The 19576-nt window shown below is 36.6% G+C and overlaps 2 protein-coding genes, 1 non-coding gene and 1 pseudogene across 4 annotated transcripts; 1 reads left to right on the forward strand and 3 right to left on the reverse strand.

Annotated features, from left to right (window-relative positions):
• Positions 1 to 1097: 1097 nt before the first annotated feature.
• Positions 1098 to 5199, reverse strand: LOC110766131 (uncharacterized). The gene is made up of 7 exons (XM_021969394.2): positions 3844 to 5199; positions 3103 to 3240; positions 2813 to 2967; positions 2518 to 2728; positions 2076 to 2313; positions 1833 to 1983; positions 1098 to 1720 (listed from the first exon to the last, which is right to left on the reverse strand). The coding sequence occupies exons 1-7, from the start codon at positions 4946 to 4948 to the stop codon at positions 1415 to 1417; spliced, it is 2304 nt and encodes a 767-aa protein (XP_021825086.2). The 5' UTR covers positions 4949 to 5199; the 3' UTR covers positions 1098 to 1414.
• A 1448-nt stretch (positions 5200 to 6647) lies between these two features.
• Positions 6648 to 9117, forward strand: LOC148294428 (uncharacterized). Its single transcript, XM_088253748.1, has 3 exons — positions 6648 to 6980; positions 8179 to 8416; positions 8504 to 9117. Exons 1-3 carry the CDS (start codon positions 6648 to 6650, stop codon positions 9115 to 9117), a joined length of 1185 nt encoding a protein of 394 aa, XP_088109874.1.
• A 2851-nt stretch (positions 9118 to 11968) lies between these two features.
• Positions 11969 to 14616, reverse strand: LOC110766133 (uncharacterized; annotated as a pseudogene). Its single transcript, XR_015836013.1, has 4 exons — positions 13056 to 14616; positions 12843 to 12961; positions 12295 to 12765; positions 11969 to 12196 (listed from the first exon to the last, which is right to left on the reverse strand). The product of XR_015836013.1 is annotated as an uncharacterized LOC110766133 (transcript).
• A 1081-nt stretch (positions 14617 to 15697) lies between these two features.
• TRNAE-UUC (transfer RNA glutamic acid (anticodon UUC)) lies at positions 15698 to 15769 on the reverse strand. The gene has a single exon. It is a non-coding gene; the product is annotated as a tRNA-Glu (tRNA).
• Positions 15770 to 19576: the final 3807 nt, after the last annotated feature.

Here is a 19576-nt window from a genome sequence, read left to right on the forward strand (position 1 = left end):
GAGTTTGCATTCATTATTTGATCTCTTTTAACTAGATGTCCTAATAGAAGAACAAGTCAATTGAACAGATGTTTATGATTTATAGAAATTTATTCATGAAAACAACTAGCTAGTTACTTTTCTTTATATTATATACTTAGCTTGAAAGTTGGGTTCTTGTAATTTAGGGAAATAAGTCTCCATCAATTACAATTTTTTTTTTTGTCAGAGTTCATCAATCACATTCGTTGTGCGATAAGCTTACATTATTACAAGTTTTTTTTAGTGAAATCTGACAAGCAAGAATAAACAAGTCATCATAAAATTTTATGCATATGATGAATATAACTAGTTAACTGCTTTCCTTGATTTATATTAATTCTTTGGCCTGACTTTCCTAGCTCTACTTATGCTCACCCAAAATCATTCGGCCAAGATCGAGTGAGGGCAAAGCATGTTGTCCTTTTTTAAATACGTGAATGCGGGCGTCACCATTTGATGATCTAATGGCACCCAATCTTCTAATTTAAATCTCATAAACAACAATTATAAAATGAAAAAAATGATTTATTATCTAAAGATTATTTGGCCGAGCAAGGGACTTCTTGGCCAAGGGCTCTTTACTATGCCTTATAGGCAAAGACTTTGTACCTTCATAAATAAGTAAATGAAACAAACTCTGTATTTGAAGGTGAGCCCTGAAAACAAAGAAACAAATAACAATAATGAAAACAAATTGGAACTGCAAGGTAAGACCAATCTCAAAAGCTTCAAAATATATTGATCTTAACAATAAAGACGAAAATCATAATATTCGGAAGACTATATAAGTATATTATTACTGCTAGCCTGGAGCTCTCGCTTTGTAAAGTTTGTAGTAAGATGTTTGTCTGTGTGCGTGTGTTCCTTTTGTTAATAATAATAAAGTTGTGTGAGTGAGCTCATTGTTTTCTAGTATTGACATTGAGCTGCCAACCTTCTACTGCAGGGGAAATATAAATGAATTTTCCACACAAAAGTCCAAGTTTTCGTATTGGATGGTGACGGGTTTTATGGGTATCTTATTCTTCATAATCAGGTTACATTTGTAAACAATTACATTGGTAGATAAAGAAACATCAGTAAAACTCGCAGGACATAATAACCTTCCATTGGTAGACTCATAGATGAACAGAACAGAACCACCCCAAACTCATAATTCCAAATTCTGCAACATTGTAGTGTGAACCCTGAGGGACCTCTTCCCCTTACCAACTTTGTAGTAAGTAGACTGCAATGTAATATACACCTAATGAACTTACTAGGAAATACATGACTAATAAATTCTAAGAATAGTTTGACTAGTGGCAGAGCTGTTATGCCTAAGAGTAAAAGGAAAAAGAGTTGAAAATCTGATTGAACTTTGTTTTACAAAGCACTGAGCATATACCACCACTCATCGGGCTACAACCTCTGAGATTGTTGAATCATCAATGGAACACACTTCTAGCCGCGGTGCAGGATTAGTTTCTTTGTCTTCATTTCTTTTTGAAAAAGCTGGCATTTTCGGTTTTCCCATTACAGCACTTTCACTCTGTAGCATCGAAGAAATTTCCAGCATGGAAGGCCTATCATTTGCATTTTCTTGAACACATAGGAGAGCAATCTGCAAGCATCTCATCAATTTACATAATGAATGTGTATCATCAAGTGAAGGATCCATAAACTCCATCCCTTTGCCTTCTTTCCAAAGTTCATATGCCTGAAATTATTGAATGTTCCCCACCATGTAATTGAAACGTGAAGATTTAATTCTTAGCAAAGCTGAAGCAAATATTAATTCTGATGTAACTGTGCTTATTGAAGTAACTTACATATTCTAGAAGGTTTAAGTCTTCATTTGGACCATAGGAAGCAGCATTCTTCTTGCCACTTATGATCTGTACAAGGAGAACTCCAAAGCTATAAACATCTAATTTCGTGGAATATTGACCCTTTTTAACATATTCAGGAGGTACATATCCACTGCACAGATTGATTTAGAAGATTACTTACCAAAGTATCCAATAATAGAAAGCTCAATTAAAAAAAGTAGCTTTATTAGGAAATAGAGTTACTATGTTCCAACGATCCGGCTTGTGTTTGCTTCTTGTTCATCTTTTGTGAAAATTCTGGCCATACCAAAATCTGAGATCTTAGGCCTCATCTCCTCGTCAAGTAAAATGTTGCTAGCTTTCAGATCTCGATGGATTATTGTCAATCTTGAGTATTCTTGGAGATAAAGAAGTCCCTGAGTAACCCCTTCAATAATGATAACACGCTTTTTCCAATCTAGTTGATACCTTCTGATAGGATCTACATTGAAACAGATGCTGTCCAATCAGTTCTGCATTGAAATATACTAAAAAATGCATGGAATAGTAGAAACACCATAGGCCATCCCTTACAAGCTTACACTATGTTCAGCTTAAAGCTGTGTGGCACAAGGAAGTGAAACCACCAGGAACTAGTGGATTGTCATCTTTTGCACGAAAGCCGCGAAATCTCATATTGACTTACCAAAGAGGTAGAGGTCCAAGCTTTTGTTTGGCATGTACTCATAAATCAGCATTTGTTCATGGTGTTCGATGCAGAATCCCAAAACCCTGACAAGATTAACGTGTTGTAGTTTTGCTGTAAGCATGACCTCATTCTTGAATTCCTCGAATCCTTGAGTTGAAGCTTTTGAAAGTTTTTTCACAGCTATTTCTTGTCCATTTGGCAATACACCCTAGCAAATTATGTAGACACTCATGGTTAGCATGTTTTATGGGGACAAGCTGGTGCCATGATATGCCCCATTATAAAAGTTTACCTTATAAACTGGACCATAACCACCCTCTCCAAGCTTATTTTCAATTGAAAATCCATCTGTTGCCGCCTCAATGACAGCAATGCCAAAGACTTGCAGATTAGGTACATTGCTATTAAAAGTTCCAGCTGTGTCTGCTATATAATTTGCCCTGGATTCTGTTATAGATAATACGTTCGTTCAAAAAAAGAGTTATAGATAATACATAAATCCAAAATACATATTCAAAGAGGTGAATAGTTAATGCTTCAATACTGTCAGGCCGAACAAAAAAAACGAATAAAGCTATATACCTTTTGACTTGAGCATTCTCATGCGGAAGTAACACATGATGGAGCCTAATATGAGAATAACTGAAGCTGTTGTAGTCAAAATGATTATAAGAAGTCGCCGCTTTTTTTGTCCACTGCTTGCACGCTCTTGAGCTGTACCTGTGATCAGCATATATAATTCAATGTAACAGTTAGGGAAGAATGCATTAAAGATCTTGGAAGTTGTCAGCTGACTGTAGCATGGGACTTTCTATGGCAGCAACAATAAGATATAAATAAGTTGTGAGCTAACCTTCATTACAGGGGCAATATAAATAAGGCGATGGTTGAATTTTCCAACGTAAAACTCCAAGTCTTTTATTGGACAGTGACTTATATGGGTATCTTGTTCATTAGTTTGCAGTAAAGAATTATAGTGGTCATCTTCATTTCATTTTCAACAGAAACCAATTATTTTATTCTCCTGTCTTGACTGCTAAATGGCTGAGAGGGCAATGCAATTTTGACCGCGAATCATATTTTCTCTTTTCAATATCAGCTCATACTTTAATTTCTGACTTTTATTTACAACAAACTTTAATAGACACTAAAGTATTGCATTAACAGACTTTCTGTTTTGTAAAGTGACCAATCAACAATAACCAATCTGATTTCTTTAGATGGGATGGGGGTAATGAAATTAAATTGTCACGGTGGAATATGCAGAGAAAATGAGTTCATCAAGTAGAGTACTATGCATAAATATTGAGATTCAATTCCTACCGGCAGCTGAAAGAGAAAGCACCCAATTGTCATCATAAGAAACCTCCCACACAAAGAATCCAAGCAAACTCTGCTCCTTAGCATAAGAAACTTTTATTTTGACAACTTGAGCATCATCAAAACCAATCCAGGATGATCCAATTATGCAGTACTTAACTACATACGTAGCATTGTAGATTATGTCAGCCCCATATCTCTGAATGTAACGCTTGATATTCTTGTAGCTCATGGATCCATCCCCTCTAATGGCTGGACCTGTTGCTGGTGCACCAATACCATTGTCCCTAGGATTCACAAGTTTCCAAGCATAGCCATAGAAAGGCAAGCCCAAAACCAATTTGGAAGCAGGTAATCCCTTACCAATCCATGCCTTGATACCATAATCTGTGCTAGCATCACTTGATGGATCATACAGAGCTGCATGAGCGCCGGTGAAATTAGTCCGCTGAGGCCGATAATAGTTATAGGCCAGTACATGTACCCAATTCAAGTTGTTCCGAATGGATTCAACCGGAAAAGAAAAGGACTCCAAATCTGGTTTGTATTGAACGGCTGCTGTCAAAATCAGCTGCGCCTGGCTAGAGTTTGCAGCCTCAGATTTGACAGCAGCTCGCCACTCTTGAAACAAATTTCCCATGTTGGTCATGTCCGAGCTTGTGTTAGGTGAAACCCAGCAAAGGTCTAGGCCTTGGAAACCATAAAGCCTCGCAATCTTTATTGAAGAATCAATGAAGGTCTTTCTGTGAGAAGAATTGCTGACAAGTGTTGAAAAGACTGAGTAGTCTGCGTTTCCACCCCCAATGGAGATGAGGGTGGTGACTGATGGGTTCTTTTGCTTGACCGTGGATGAGAAGGTGGAGTAGTCCTGCTCCTCAGAGTCAGAGGAGGAGAGGGAGAGCTCATAGGATAATGAATTAAGATCGGCAAATGCGTAAATAAGGTGAGTAAAAAGCGCAGAGTTTATGTCAGCAACGGGGAATTCACTGCCAGGATACCAGTATGCCGCTTTGATCCAAGATTGTGCCTCTGAGGCTTGCAGTCTAAAAGCAACAAGAATATGGAAGAAAAGGAGGACTAATAGTACACTTGAAAATTTGAATACCATGGAGTATGGATAGGAAGCTGATGCTTGAGAGCAGATGGATGATGGCTGATGGCTGAACTTAGAAAGAAATGCTCTTCACGTATTACTTTATTTTCTCAATTTTCAGCTTTCTGGAGCAAGTAATTGGTTTTCAACAGAAATACGACTTTTTGGTGCAGTTTTAGTACAAGACCAGTTGGAGATGAAAGCTAAGATCTTGAAGACGTGTGGAATTTTTCGAGAATTTTCAGAGCAGTCAATGAGAGCAGTCTTTGAAGTTAAGTCAGCATAAGTCAGAATAAGAATGATTATTTGAAGACTTTCCTGATTTTTCCTCAAGGCGTACGATATGGCTGGAAAGATAAGACCAAGACTTACAATTTACATATTTTTGCCGAATTTTCTTAGAGGAGGAACGACGCGTGCAAAGTAACTGACGTGTTATCTCAGTCAAAGTAGGAAGATGAGTCAATTACTTACCCATTTTGGATTTATGTTTTAATTAGGTTTTTCTTTATTTTTGGGCTGCTGTAAAAGCCCAGTTAGGGTAGGAACATACGTGTTGTGTTTTATTTAGGAAGCTTCACTAATACACCCAAAATACGGGCTGAAATTATTTTAGAAAAACCCCACATGGAATGCACTTTAGAAGCACACCTCAAACTCATAATACAAACAAATATGAGTTAATTATGTTTTAGTCCATATATTTCATGTTAGATTGTGAGGGCCTGATTTAAGTTTCGAATTCGCACATGATCCTCAAAATTTTAGGGAATTGCCCTGTGTGTAAGCATGGGTGGAACTATCATATGGGGTTTAAAAAAAAACCTATATATTAAATATAATCCAAAATGTAATAACTTATTAAAGTTCAAAAAAAGTTTAATTCTTTATGAATTTAGTTGCAAGGTAGCAATAAAAATAAAATAAGTACACTTTTAATTATGTTGTTGAACATATTTTCATTTCGATACTATGTGTTTTTGGTTGCATTTAATATGTATTTGTTTTATGTTAAAGCTTATTGGAAATTAGTCAATAGAGCTATGAATAACATGATTTATATAATTTAATGTATATTCTGTTTCTAGAAAGAGTACATAAATGTAAGTATAAAAAAATTATTATTAGATTTTAAGCTAATAACTTTAGCTAGCCCACCCTTTAAAAAATTCTTGGTTCCGCTCTTGTGTGTAAGAACTCATGAAACAACCAAGTGTTCTCTCATTTTGCCAAACCAGAAATTGTCCCTAGGTCTCGGTAGTAAGGAATCCAAAATATAATTCTCAGTATTAACACAAATGAACTTCATATCTCAAACAAGAAATTAACGAAACAAATACGAAAAAAGCAAAGAAAAATACATTGCAAATTAACAAAAACCAAAAACTAAGAGAGATAGATAAATGTTGGCTCAGAGCCTTTGGAGCAGAGAAATATATCAAACGCCACATTATTCCTTGATGGAATACAAAGGCCCAAGGGTGGAGTAATTCTTTTTAAAATATTGTATATATTCGAACTAATGCAATGCCTTGTACTGTAGGGGGTGGTCTTTGTCCACAAGCTCCTTGGGTACGTGTGTTTCTCCTTCTTTGTATGAAAATAGTCCGAACGAGTATCGTACGTCGTTCTCCCTCAAGCTCACTCGATGCTTACAAGCTCGTACTCTGTCGTTGCTCCAAACTTAGGATATGATGGTGATGGTGCTAGCAATATGTGTGGTGAATGGAGTGGCTTACAAGCGTTATTTCTCAATGATTGTCCATATGCATATTATATACACTACTTTGCTCATCGTCTTCAATTAGCTTTAAATGGTGCAGCTAAAGAGGTAGCACTCGTTTGGAGATTTTTTTCAATGTTGAATAACATTGTGAATTTTGTTGGTGCTTCTGCCAAACGCCATTCTGAGTTAAAATTAACCCGACAAGCTGAAATTGAAGATTTACTAACTGCTGGAAGACTTGGGACAGCTAAAGGGGCTAATCAAATTCATTGTTTGCAACGACCTGGAAGTACTCGTTGGGGTCACATTTTAATTCTGTTTGTACCTAATAAATCATGGTCGTATACTGACCAAAGGGGTCTTCCCCCTCGGCCTCAGCACCTGTGCGCAATCCAAAATGCAGCGCTTTTACCGACGTCAAAACAAAGGAAAAGCTGCAAAGAGATAGTCATCTCGGCCTTACAACCACGGTATCGTCAGGTCGAGGCCGAACGACGAAGGGGACACGGCCGAAGATATTAAGAGTCAAATCGTCACATGGCAGCAGGGTCCCACACTTCATTTAATGAAGTAACGCCTCTGACTAGCAAACACACTAGTCGCAAAAGGGCATTTAATGCACGAGGGAAGAAGGGAAGTGACTAAAGTCAGGATTTGGTGACAGAAATCAGAGTGGTTAGGCGCCAACATGCTTACAAACATTCTTATAAATTGAGGTCAGATCACCAACCACCAAACAAGGGCATTAAATGCGTCCCCACGGCCAGAAGCGCAGAACCCACGATCAGGGCGGCGGCCGAGATTTACCAGGATTCATGGGGTCACACCACCATGCTTCACGATCCCAAATGTCGATTGGACTACCCACTTGCTCTGATCAGGCTCCACTATGCGGATTTTCAACCTCGATTACTCCTCCAAGAACTCTTCCTATAAATACCAAGTTCAAGCTACATTCAAAGGGTTCAAACACCAAACCAAAGCCTCCCACGGAGCAAATTATATTTTCCTGTAATGCACTTTCAATATCTTTATTTGCTTTCCTAGGAGTAGTGTTAGTTTGTAAGGAAAATCCGTTCATCAATATATCATACGACCCTTGATTTTCAAGGCGCCGGAGCACCATCTCTGTTACTCATTCATTCACCCCATATATCATACGACCGTAGCTCACTGAGCAACGCGCCGGAGCAACGCCCAAAACCCACCATCCACACCACCACTAAACGGCCTTGTAGCTCAGGCCGTGACCCTGACGGCCGAGATCAGTTCTTCTCTCGGCCACAATCGTTCGATTAGAAGTCGAATTCAAACAGGCGCACCAGTAGACCATTTTATCCAAACCGCATCTCGACGCACGGTAGACTGTGCTGGCACGCCCACACATAACCGCACCGCATCCAAAAGAAGGAAGCCATGTGTTAACGCATATCCCCTCGGCCCGGAACCCCAGGCCGTGGGATTTGTGCAGCCAACAAATTCTATTAGGAGTTTGATTGATTTATTTGGTGCAACCAAGACACTTCTAACGGATATCAGTCATAATGGACCTACCTCACAATTTCGTGGCGAAGCAGAAGGTATTAAAATATCTATGTTATCTTTTGACTTTGTTTTGGCCTTGAAATTGTTGGACAAAACTATGAGATTCACCGATTTTCTTTGTCAAGAACTTCAAAGAAAATCTCAAGACATTTTAAAGGCTTTGAATTTGGTTGCAAGTACAAAAATGGAGCTTGATGAGTTGAGAAATAATGGTTAGAATGATTTTATACAGAGTGTGCAATCATTTTGTGAAGAACATGATATTAATATGCCTGATATGGGTGCCCGTCATACAATAGGCACTCGCCGTTCTTGTCAACAAAGAGATTGTATCACAGTTGAGCATTATTATCATATTGATATATTCAATGAGGTAATAGATTATCAGTTGGGGGAGTTAAATACTAGATTTCCAGATGGGACTGTGGAACTCCTTTCTCTTAACTCAACATTAGATCCTCGTGATGCTTTCAAGCGATTTAACATTGATGATATATGCACTCTTGCTGAGAAATTTTACCCTTTAGATTTCACTACAACTGAGTTGCATGCTTTAAATCAGCAATTGGGATTTTATAAGATTGATATGGATCGCATTCAAGCCTTCAAGAATATTGATTCCATCCCTATATTACTTGAGCGCTTAATTGAGACAAAATTAGCAGAAACATACTACTTGATTGACAGATTGATTCGTTTGGTGCTAACTCTTCCTGTGTCTACAACAACAACAGAACGAGCATTTTCATGTATGAGACTTATTAAAAATCGACTTCGGAATAAGATAGGTGATGAGTTTCTTGCTGATTGTATGCTACTTCATATTGAAAGAGAATTAGCTGATAATATAGATAATGAATCAATAATTGTTGATTTTAATGCTGTGAAGACTCGAAGGGTGCAACTTATATAAGTGCTATTTGAGGGGTAAGGCTCATTATGAACCCCCCCCCCCCCCCCCCCCCCAATGTATTTTTTTTGTTATCAATTAAATTTACTCGTACCGTTGAGTTTTCAATAGGTTTGTACGTAAGGTAAATTTAGCCCACACAATTTTGAAATCCTGTGTCCGTCCCTGCATACAAATATTCCGGCTAAGGTTTAATACGCACGTTACAATACAAAATTAACAATATTGATATATCTGTTAGCTAAATATTCAAGTTTCATATAATTTATTTTGAAATATCTGTTGCAATTGGAGAATTTAGCCTTCTCATATTCACTTGATCACTTGTCGATCTTTGTAGGCAATGGTGTTGTATTCCTAAGAGGACACAAATTAATGTGCAAACAACCAATTAAAAATACCCGCAAGTGCACGAATCTAACGAAGTATAGATTATGTAAGTACGGGGTCGATCCCACGAAGAACTTGTCGGTTTCCTATAAGTTCTAGTTTGAGTACGTAAAGAACACTTAATTGACACACCACAAATGCACAAATGCAAAATGGAAACTAAAAATAAGTAAAGAAATGTAAAAGAAATGAAACAACACAAGAAAACTAAAGAAAAACACAAACAGCATTTTCTATCACCATTTTATCACCACTTTATCACCTGTGAACAGTGCCGTGAACAGTGAACAGTGGCGACCGGTCGTTTTTTACAGAATCGTTTTCCAAATTTTGACGTGATGAGCGACCGGTCATCAGGTAAAAGCGACCGGTCTTTTTGCACAGAGTCGAAATTCTCTGCTTTTCAGTTTCGACCTCTGTCCAGTGTTTTGCCTATAACTTTCCAACCGTTGGTCCAAAATTCACGTTCTTTATATGGTTGGATTCAGCACAGAAAATGCAAGAACACAGCGCGGACCAAAAGTCCAAAACAATTACAGAAACAAATAAAATTCAGTAACAAAGACACATAACGTGTCGAACACACAACTCACACACACATTGGGGGGGGGGGGGGGGGGTTTGGTTTGGTTCAAGTGACCTATTTCTATTGCATGAAAGTAAATGAACTTTGAATTTAAATGAGAATAGCAGGGATGAAGTATCAAAGAGTGGAATTAAAATGTAACAAACACTAGGGTTTCGGAATCCACCCTAAACAATTCTACCAATGTTCATGGATACTCAAGTGATGAACTCTAAACGTGTTGATGAAAATGTTCGCAATCAAGACCATGGGTCGTGGCTCAAGACGCATTGATTCTCTCTAATATACGTAAAGTGCATGGTTCGTGCTACAATACTTGTGCCCTCCCTATAACCGAACCTAGGTATGGTTCGTACTTCGATTCAATTACAAGGAGAACCCATTAAGTTCAAAGAGAAAATGAACATCACAAGAATCCTAATAGCATGGTGTTTACATTAGGTATTCAAGAAACCAATTCACATGGATGATTCTTACTTCATCCATTTATTGCTTAGGACAACATGAAGATACACATAATCCCAACAATCTCAAGAAGCATGCTTTCAAAGGTGATCAATCAAAGAAGAACATACATCAAGGATAGATTAATTTGGTGAATTGGAATTCATCAACAATATCTAGAAATTCATACACTCAAGCATCAAAACAATAAGGTAATCATGTTTAGGGCTTCAACCTAAGCCCTAGCTATGGAGTTTAGTTGCTCATACTTATTCCAAATACAAGCTCAAGATAAAATTAGAAAGAGTTTACAGATTTTGAGAAAATGATGAAAGCTTCAAGGTCATCAATGGTGGAAGCTTTCTTCTCCACTTTGCTTGGCTGCACCTTGGCTTTCTCCTAGCTCCCAGCTCTCCAAAATCTGCTCTCAATGTGTAGAATAGTGAAATGAAATTAATCCCCCACGTTCTATATTGTAGAATGAAGGAATTGTCATCAGCTTTGCAGATTGCACATTCATCTTCCTTTAGCCCATGATTTCCAGCTCACTTTTAATATATAAAACTCCACCTTTTGTTAAAGCTTCAAACTTTGTCCCCTTGCCATGATGAAGCTTTGTCATTGAAAATATGCTCTTTGCCTCTGAAAATATCTCTTAACCAAGGTAATTTCTTATTACCAAGTGTTATGGTAACAAGAAGAATCAAGATGACACAATGGAGGTAAAAGCTGGCCAATTTCGGATTTCCAGAGCTGTGGTAACATGTTGGATTGGTTGGATAGGCAATACTTGTCCAATGGAGCTCAAATTTGGATATGTTGTAGTCAACATCCATTGGAACAAGTTTCATGAAGATCTTCACCTCATCCGAGCACCAGAGCATGTTGATCCCAGGCCAAGAAGTTGACCTACGAAAATGAACAAAAACAGAATTTATAACCAATAATGCATTTTTAGTTCATTTTCATTCTAACCAAGGTAAAATCTAAGAAAACACAAAAAGGAAGTAAAAAGCTATAAAATGTCAAGAACTAACTCAAAATAATAGGTGAATAACATGAAAAATCATGTGTAAAAATGAACCGAACAAATGGCGGACCTATTAAGGTGCAAGAAGGTGTAGCTGCACCTCCCCTCGCCAGAAAAACCATTGGACATGCGTAACATGTGATTCAAAGAAAAATTTAAGTTATTAACATACTCAAGACCAATGTTTTCAAAGGCGAGGCGTATAGGTGAGGCGTTTTTAGTAGCACTATGCAAGGCATAAGCCTTGAAGCGTTGAGGCGTAAGCCTTTTGAACATTAATTTATTTTAATAAGAAAAATTTATGAATAATACAATAGGATTAAATTGTACAACTAATTCTTATTCAACCATAACAATCTTTTAAATATAATCAAATATAAGTACTAATTGTCATTCAAAGCATAATATCCCAAAACATAAAATATTTATTCAACATCAAAACAAAAACATAATTCACTCATCCCACTCCTCAACACTAAGATCATTCAAACTAGCATCACTATCATATTGATCATCTGTATCAATATGAAAAGGATATTTCCCACTATCAAATGTTGAAGGATCTTTATCTATCTCATCATCTTCATCCATAAGCATCGCTCTTATGGACTTGCTTTTGACTTTCCTCTTACCTGTACATATGAACAATGAATTAAAATTATAAAATTTAGTGGTAATGAATTAAACATGAATTGTAACTTTCACTCCATGATTTTTTTTCCATACTTACTTGAGGTTTCACCATCTTTTCTCTTTTTTGAAGCTAACGAGGAAAGAAGAACATCATCATCAACAATAAGATCATCATCAATAATAGGATCTTGAGTCCTAGAATGGGCAATAGGCTCTTGAGTCCTAACATGAATATTCCCTCTCTCTTGAGTCCTAGGATCACCAATAGGCTATCCACAGAAATAGGCACTCGAGTATGTAGATCTGTTTCATAATGTTCAGTGGGCATATTTCAGATGACATTAACATCATATAATTCTTGAGAATTAAGCCAAGTAAGATCAGTTGGTAGAATTGGTTCTTCAACCTCAGCTATCCATTCATCATCGGACTCAATTTCATTCACCAATATTGGATCAATATCTGACCTCCTTCTAATACTTCTCTGTCTTAATGCCGTATTATACTTCACATATACTAGAGCATTGAGCTTTTGATGTTCAAGTCTATTTCTTTTCTTTGTATGAATCTAAAATGAATATAAACATACAAAATTAGATTTAGAAGCATCAAAATTTGAACAATAAATTAACCGAAGAACTTTACCTGCTCAAATGTGCTCCAATTCCTCTCACACCCAGATGCACTACAAGTAAGGCTAAGGACCCGAATAGCAAACTTCGTCAACTCAGGTGTGTCCCTTCCAAAACGCTTCCACCAATTTGCTAAAAAAACAAAACAAATCCATCTAATTAAGTTTAACATTTATTTCAAGTGGTCATTATACTCGAATGAAAATGAAAAAGTAAAGATTATAACTTGGAGTTTGTAGTTTCCTTGAATTCACAGCAAGACGACTTCCAAACTCTCCTTTTGCCTCATCATACAAGTCCAACTGAATATCAGCAGCCATACGATCCTCAAAAGACAACATCCTAGTCATGCAATCTTCCAATCCCTTCCTCACTTCATCAGCATTAGAAAAGGTTTCTTCATAACGTAGTTGAGGGTTCAAATAATAACCAGCAGCATGTAAAGGTTGATGAAGTTGTGGGCCCCATCTTTCGTCTATTCTTCTCCAAATTGGTTTATACCTTCTTTCAACTTTTCCACAATTAAAAGCAATCTTCTCTTTTGCAACATCCATTAACTCATAAATAAATCCCATAGCAGGTCTCTCTTCTCTGAATCAACTTCTCTCAAAACCGATACTAATGGAATAACACTTTTGATGCAAAAAGCAACATGGGACCAAAAATTAACATCATATAGTACAGTTGAGCGAGCCCTAATACCTTAGTCATGTTGAACAAATGGTCCATTGTGCCATTCTCTAGAAGAAAACATTGCCTGAAGAGGTTGCTTTTGCTTATAGATGCTTTGAAGAGTAAGATAAAAAGTGGCAAACCGTGTGATTGCAGGGCGAATTATCTCTTTGTTTTTCGTGAAAGATCTCATCAAAGCAAGAACCCATGTATGCCCATAAATAAACTTCACTACTTGCTTGGCTAGTCTAATTGTATCTTCAAAAACTTTCATTTTGCTAATATCTTCTAACATCAAATCAATACGGTGGGCAGCACATGGAGTCCACCATAACTTCTTCCTCTTCTCCATAAGTTTCACTCCAGCATTCTTATAATTGGAAGCATTATCTGTTATTACTTGAATGACATGCTCTTCTCCAACTTCTTTGACAACATCATCTAAATATTTGAACAATAGCGTTCCATTTTTTATGGAATCAGATGCATCAATAGATTTCAAAAACCAAGTACCTGTAGGGCTATTCACAAGAAAGTTTATTAGCACTCTATTATTAGCACTCTTTTTTTTTCACATGCTCAGGAACTTTCTTACATGGTTGCATACCATGATGAGTTTGACCTAAATGATGCTTAAGTCTAGAAATTCCTCCACTGCATCTTTGATCACAAAATGCGCATCTCAAGTATTTTTTTCCCCCTCTATTTCTTTTGCATACTTTAGCGCAGGATCTTTTCATTCATAGCTATATAACAATACCATTAATATTTCTAAGATACAAATATGATGCATGTACGTCAAATTTCTATTATACCATTGTCTTCAGGGTTTGTAGCATAGCCAATCGCCAAGCCTTCACTGGCGGCATTCGAGGTAGGACTTTTCAAAAGAACTTTGCACTTTGATTTCAGTGGGGAAATCAAACACTCGCCCAACATACCAAAGAAGGTGTTGTGAAGCTCCGGAGAAACTTTTCCGGGTAGTATTGCGATGAAACAGCCTAGCTCTTCGAGTGCATGGCAGATGCTTTTGCTTATAGAGAGCCAAGAACTCGTCCCCGCGAGTCTTCGTCGGAGAAATCTACCACTGGAATTTTGGCCACTGTTTGGGTGCCCATGCTTATGTATACTTTTGAGGGATGGATATACCAAATGAACCAAAATGATATTTATAGAGTAGTTAAAGGCTATGTATTTTCAGATTTTTTTTCATAAATAATTATGTATACGTACATGTCTGATTTGCGTGGCTGATATGCATCGGCAATGAAGATTTTATAAAGAATAAATTTCGAAATTGAATATATATTATAACAATATGTCACTTGGATCTTGAACAAAAAAAAAACATCATCATCAAGAGTTTGCATTCATTATTTCATTTCTTTTAACTAGATGTCCTAATAGAAGAACAATTCAATTGAACAAATGTTTATGATTTATAGAAATTTATTCATGAAAACAACTAGCTAGCTACTTTTCTTTTTATTATATACTTAGCTTACATTATTACAAGTTTTTTTAGTGAAATCTGACAAGCAAGAACAAACAAGTCATCATAAAATTTTATGCATATGGTGAATATAACTAGTTAACTGCTTTCCTTGATTTATATTAATTCTTTGGCCTGACTTTCCTAGCTCTATTTATGCTCACCCAAAATCATTCGGCCAAGATCGAGTGAGGGCAAAGCATGTTGTCCTTTTTTACATACGTAAATGCAGGCGTCACCATTTGATGATCTAACGGCACCCAGTCTTCTAATTTAAATATCACAAACAATAGTTGTAAAATGAAAAAATGATTTATTAGCTAAAGATTGTTTGGCCGAGCAAAGGACTTCTTGGCCAAGGGCTCTTTACTATGCCTTATAGGCAAAGACTATACCTTCATTAATAAGTAGATGAAACAAACTCTGTATTTGAAGGTGAGCCCTGAAAACATAGAAACAAATAACAATAATGAAAACAAATTGGAACTGCAAGGCAAGACCAATCTGAAAAGCTTCAAAATATAAGTACTATATATGATGCTAAATTCAAATCCTTACAAGCCAAAGACATTGGTCCCTTTCCTTGCATTGTGCCTTGCTCGTCAAATATAAGAAGCTTTCAAACGTGAAGGTTTTTTATAATACTGTTACTGTAGGTCGAAAACGAAGCCTACTGCAAAATTAAGGGCAAGAAATTCAAAAAGTTCCGTTGCCGGGAATCGAACCCGGGTCTCCTGGGTGAAAGCCAGATATCCTAACCGCTGGACGACAACGGATTCTTGTTAAGTAAACCCGCATTAAAAATATAAGTACGCATAAACGGAAAATAATCAGAAAACTGTATCGAGGTTTTAATAATGTTAGCTGCAGCTTTGCACTCAATAATTCTATAATGAGGGTTTATATGTGGCTCTTAGGCGAGGCCTTATCTCTTAATCATTGGATCAAATTGGTATAAGCCCTCACTATAGGATCAAATTGGTATAAGCCCTCACTATAGAATGACTTGCTTCGCTTGCACTACATAATGTGCCAAACAACAAACCCATCCAAATACATAAATCAAACTTCCACTTCAACTTCCACTTCCATAACCCAATTTTTACATCTGGTGGCTGTGGCTGCTATAAATTTTTTGAATGTTGCGCTTGTGTTACACAAAGAACAGAACGGAGTTCCAGATCAGAAGTAATTTCTGTGCACGGTGAACAGATCTAATTTTCAAAACAATAAAATGAGAACCTACAATTATTTGATATGATTGATTTTCAGTATAATACACAAACATGTTCAGAAAACCAAATTCATAATTAAATCAACATTTTACATCATGCATACAAAATTGGTAAGCATATCTTCAACTTAGTGTTAGAAGCCTTGCTACCACTCAAAGCAATTAAGCAGCACACTGTCAAATCTTTTATCCCCTGTTGCAAATCGGGGAAGCCAAAATAGCTTTATGTTACTACCAAAAAAAAAAATTACACAACGATCAGCTTGTTTCCAAAATCAGTCATTTTTCGAAGATTTCTTTGATGCTTCATTGCTCCTCGCATTTAGTGACTGCAGAAAGATAAGGAGAAACAAAGAAGTTGACATAGATGATGGATGTTCATACGAATGACTCCACAAGAAATTTTTTAAATCAGAAGGCATTGTCATAAAGAAAGGACAGAGACATGAATAGCATATGAATTTATGAAGAAAAGCAGAAGGGGCATAACAGAAATTTTGACAGTCACTGGATCAAAACTCAAATGAAAACTAGTGGATTTTGACAACACTTTTAACAGCCCCTTCAAGTAGTTGCCCTGTGTTCACGTACTATTTACCAGGGTCTGGTCTGACCTCCATATAACCTGATAAAAACCCAAACAGAAAACCAAAATAAACCAGGTATTTATAATCGCACAAGTTAACACTGAAGCACAGAAATGGCGAAAATAAATATCTTTCATTCTGAAACTTTTTTTAGAACCCACAGCCCCTGAAAAACACATAGGCAGTTTAAGGCAGAAGCATAGAAGAAACAGTGAAAACAAATATCTTCTGTCATCCTTGGGACATCATACGCGATATGGCACATCGTACCAGCTAGCCCAATCAGTTTTGTTACCCTTAGAACCCCAGATGTAAAATAACCCACTCGAAACATCAAATTATTCATAAGGTAAACATCAAATTATTCATAAGGTAAACATCATAAACTTCATGAAATACAATGTCTGGCTTCAATACCACTGAGAAGAGAACTATTATTGAAACTGAATAACCAACTCTGGAAGAATATGGTAACAACATTTATCTTAACTAAGGGGCATAGTCGTAATTAAGCCAAATTAAATTTTGAATTAAGATTTATACATTAGTTTTGGTCCCTTTTATCAAAATTAAATCATCATCAGAAGTGAGCTCCTCCACAACTACGTGTATCCAAGAAGTAGCAAATCAAATGTTTCCTCCACTTCCATATCAGTGGAAGTTGAAACTGACAGATCCAACAAACCGATAAAAGTAATAAAAAAGAAGCTGATACTGGCCACACACTTTATTAGTGCAAACACACATAGCAATCATAGAATGAATGTATCCGCTAATACTGATCTTTCAACCTTTAATTTCAAATAATTTATATGACACCATATATGCTTCAACCTTCAAGAGACAGTAATAAACAGTGCTAAACAGACGAAAGTGGTTTATGCATTGTAGGACAATTTGAAACAATGCATCCATTCTTTGTTACTAGAAACAATCTAATGTTTGAAGGGTAAATAATGACAGCTTCTGAGAACATGGGCCGCAGACATCATAGTTTAATCAAACAAATTAATAAATTGAAGCGATTGGAAGATTAACATTACATTTGAGACTGGTCATTACTCTCCCTAAGAAAATTATTGATGTGTGTATAACATATTCAATTACCAATTCGCAGTTCCCACACAAGTAATGTTCTAAATTTTACTAAATTGGCTTTTAGTTTATGAAGAGTGACACTGACACGGTACAGATATGCTCAGATTCTCATTTAAAATTATCCAAACATAACACTGTCTTCTTTTTATTCCCTAATCCGATCCGAGTATAACCAAGCACCCCAAACTTAAACCATAAACCTTCGTAGGAAACTGACAAAAGCACAGTTTTTATGCATAATCTAGAGCAGGAAACATCAAGAAATTGAACATTTATAGCAGGAAATTGCACAAAAATAAGCATTTACCTCTTCTCAAGATTTCTCAAATGCACACTGCACCACTAGTTTCTATTCCCAATCACTAGCCTCAAAACGCAAACAAGTGACAAAGAGGACCGGTTTGGCTGATCGATGGGAATCAGAACAAAATCTACCCACCTCAACCCCCTCATAACTCCTATTTGATTGCAGAGAAAATCTAGAAGCAGAACGGAAAATTGTGGTTCACGATTCCGATTAGCCTTTCTCTGCTATCCCTAATTGAAACTGAAACAAAATGATGTACGAAAATCAGAGAGAGAGAGAGAGAGAGAGAGAGAGAGAGGCTAGCTCTCTCTGCAATGGAGAAGCTAGATCTACCTCCCAATATCTCTTGCTCTCTCTCACTCTAACTCTATGTGTCTTGATCTGCAACTTCTAGGATTAATTGAAAACAAACTAATGCATGTGTCATTTATGTGCTAATTCTTAGTGAGAAAGGAAAATAGATAAAGATATTAAATGTTTAACAATAGATCGCTTGCTACAATCTCAGCCTTTTGGTTAAGAATCTAGTTAGATCAAAAGTAATTAATATACAGAAACTAGCCAATATGGTAGTTCAATCATGCATTGACTTTATAATCAAACATTACTCCCTTTCACTAAAAGGTCTTAATTACTCAGAGGAGGTCTAGAACTGGTTCCTATCCTTCATGAATGAACAACCTTCACAGAATCACATGGAGAATTGGACATAGCATACTTGATGAAAGGCATGGCACTTTTTGAAGCTAAGTTGAGCCTGATTATCTCAACACACATCTTTATTCCCTTGAAAATAAGCAAATAAGTAAATGGGAAAAACAATATCTCAATAATCAGGAAAAAAAATGTGCTATGATTATCAATTTGATTTTCATCCTTTTCTTTCTATTTCTTTTTTAGAGAAGATTCCCGTCCTACAAATACTGACCAGCAAATTTGTTTTTCTTGACTTCAATGGTATTGCCAGCTTCTTAAACTTGACTCTTGGGACAATATAGTGCATGGATCACACATAGTACTTAATACAAGCTTCCAGCTTATAAAAACTTCTGCACGACCTTTTTTCTCAAATCTTGCAAATACGATGAATTGGGTTTTCCAGATAGTTAGTAGTTACACTGAGTTCATTGTGATTTCAAACAATTTTTATGATGACCTTTATCCACAATGACAATTCGAATGCAAATTTTTGGCTCCTTCGCTTTCACAACCATTGGAGTTTTTCTCTATATTTCTTGCCTATCATCATAAGAATGTGAAAAATATCAAACAAAATGAAAATGCCAATATGTCCAAACTGAACATGGTCGCAGTTAAACTAACTAATAGTCTCACATCTACCAGATAAGAAAGCCAG

Source organism: Prunus avium, chromosome 5 (assembly GCF_965620075.1).
Source record: "Prunus avium chromosome 5, drPruAviu1.hap1.1, whole genome shotgun sequence".
Classification (NCBI taxonomy): domain Eukaryota; kingdom Viridiplantae; phylum Streptophyta; class Magnoliopsida; order Rosales; family Rosaceae; genus Prunus; species Prunus avium.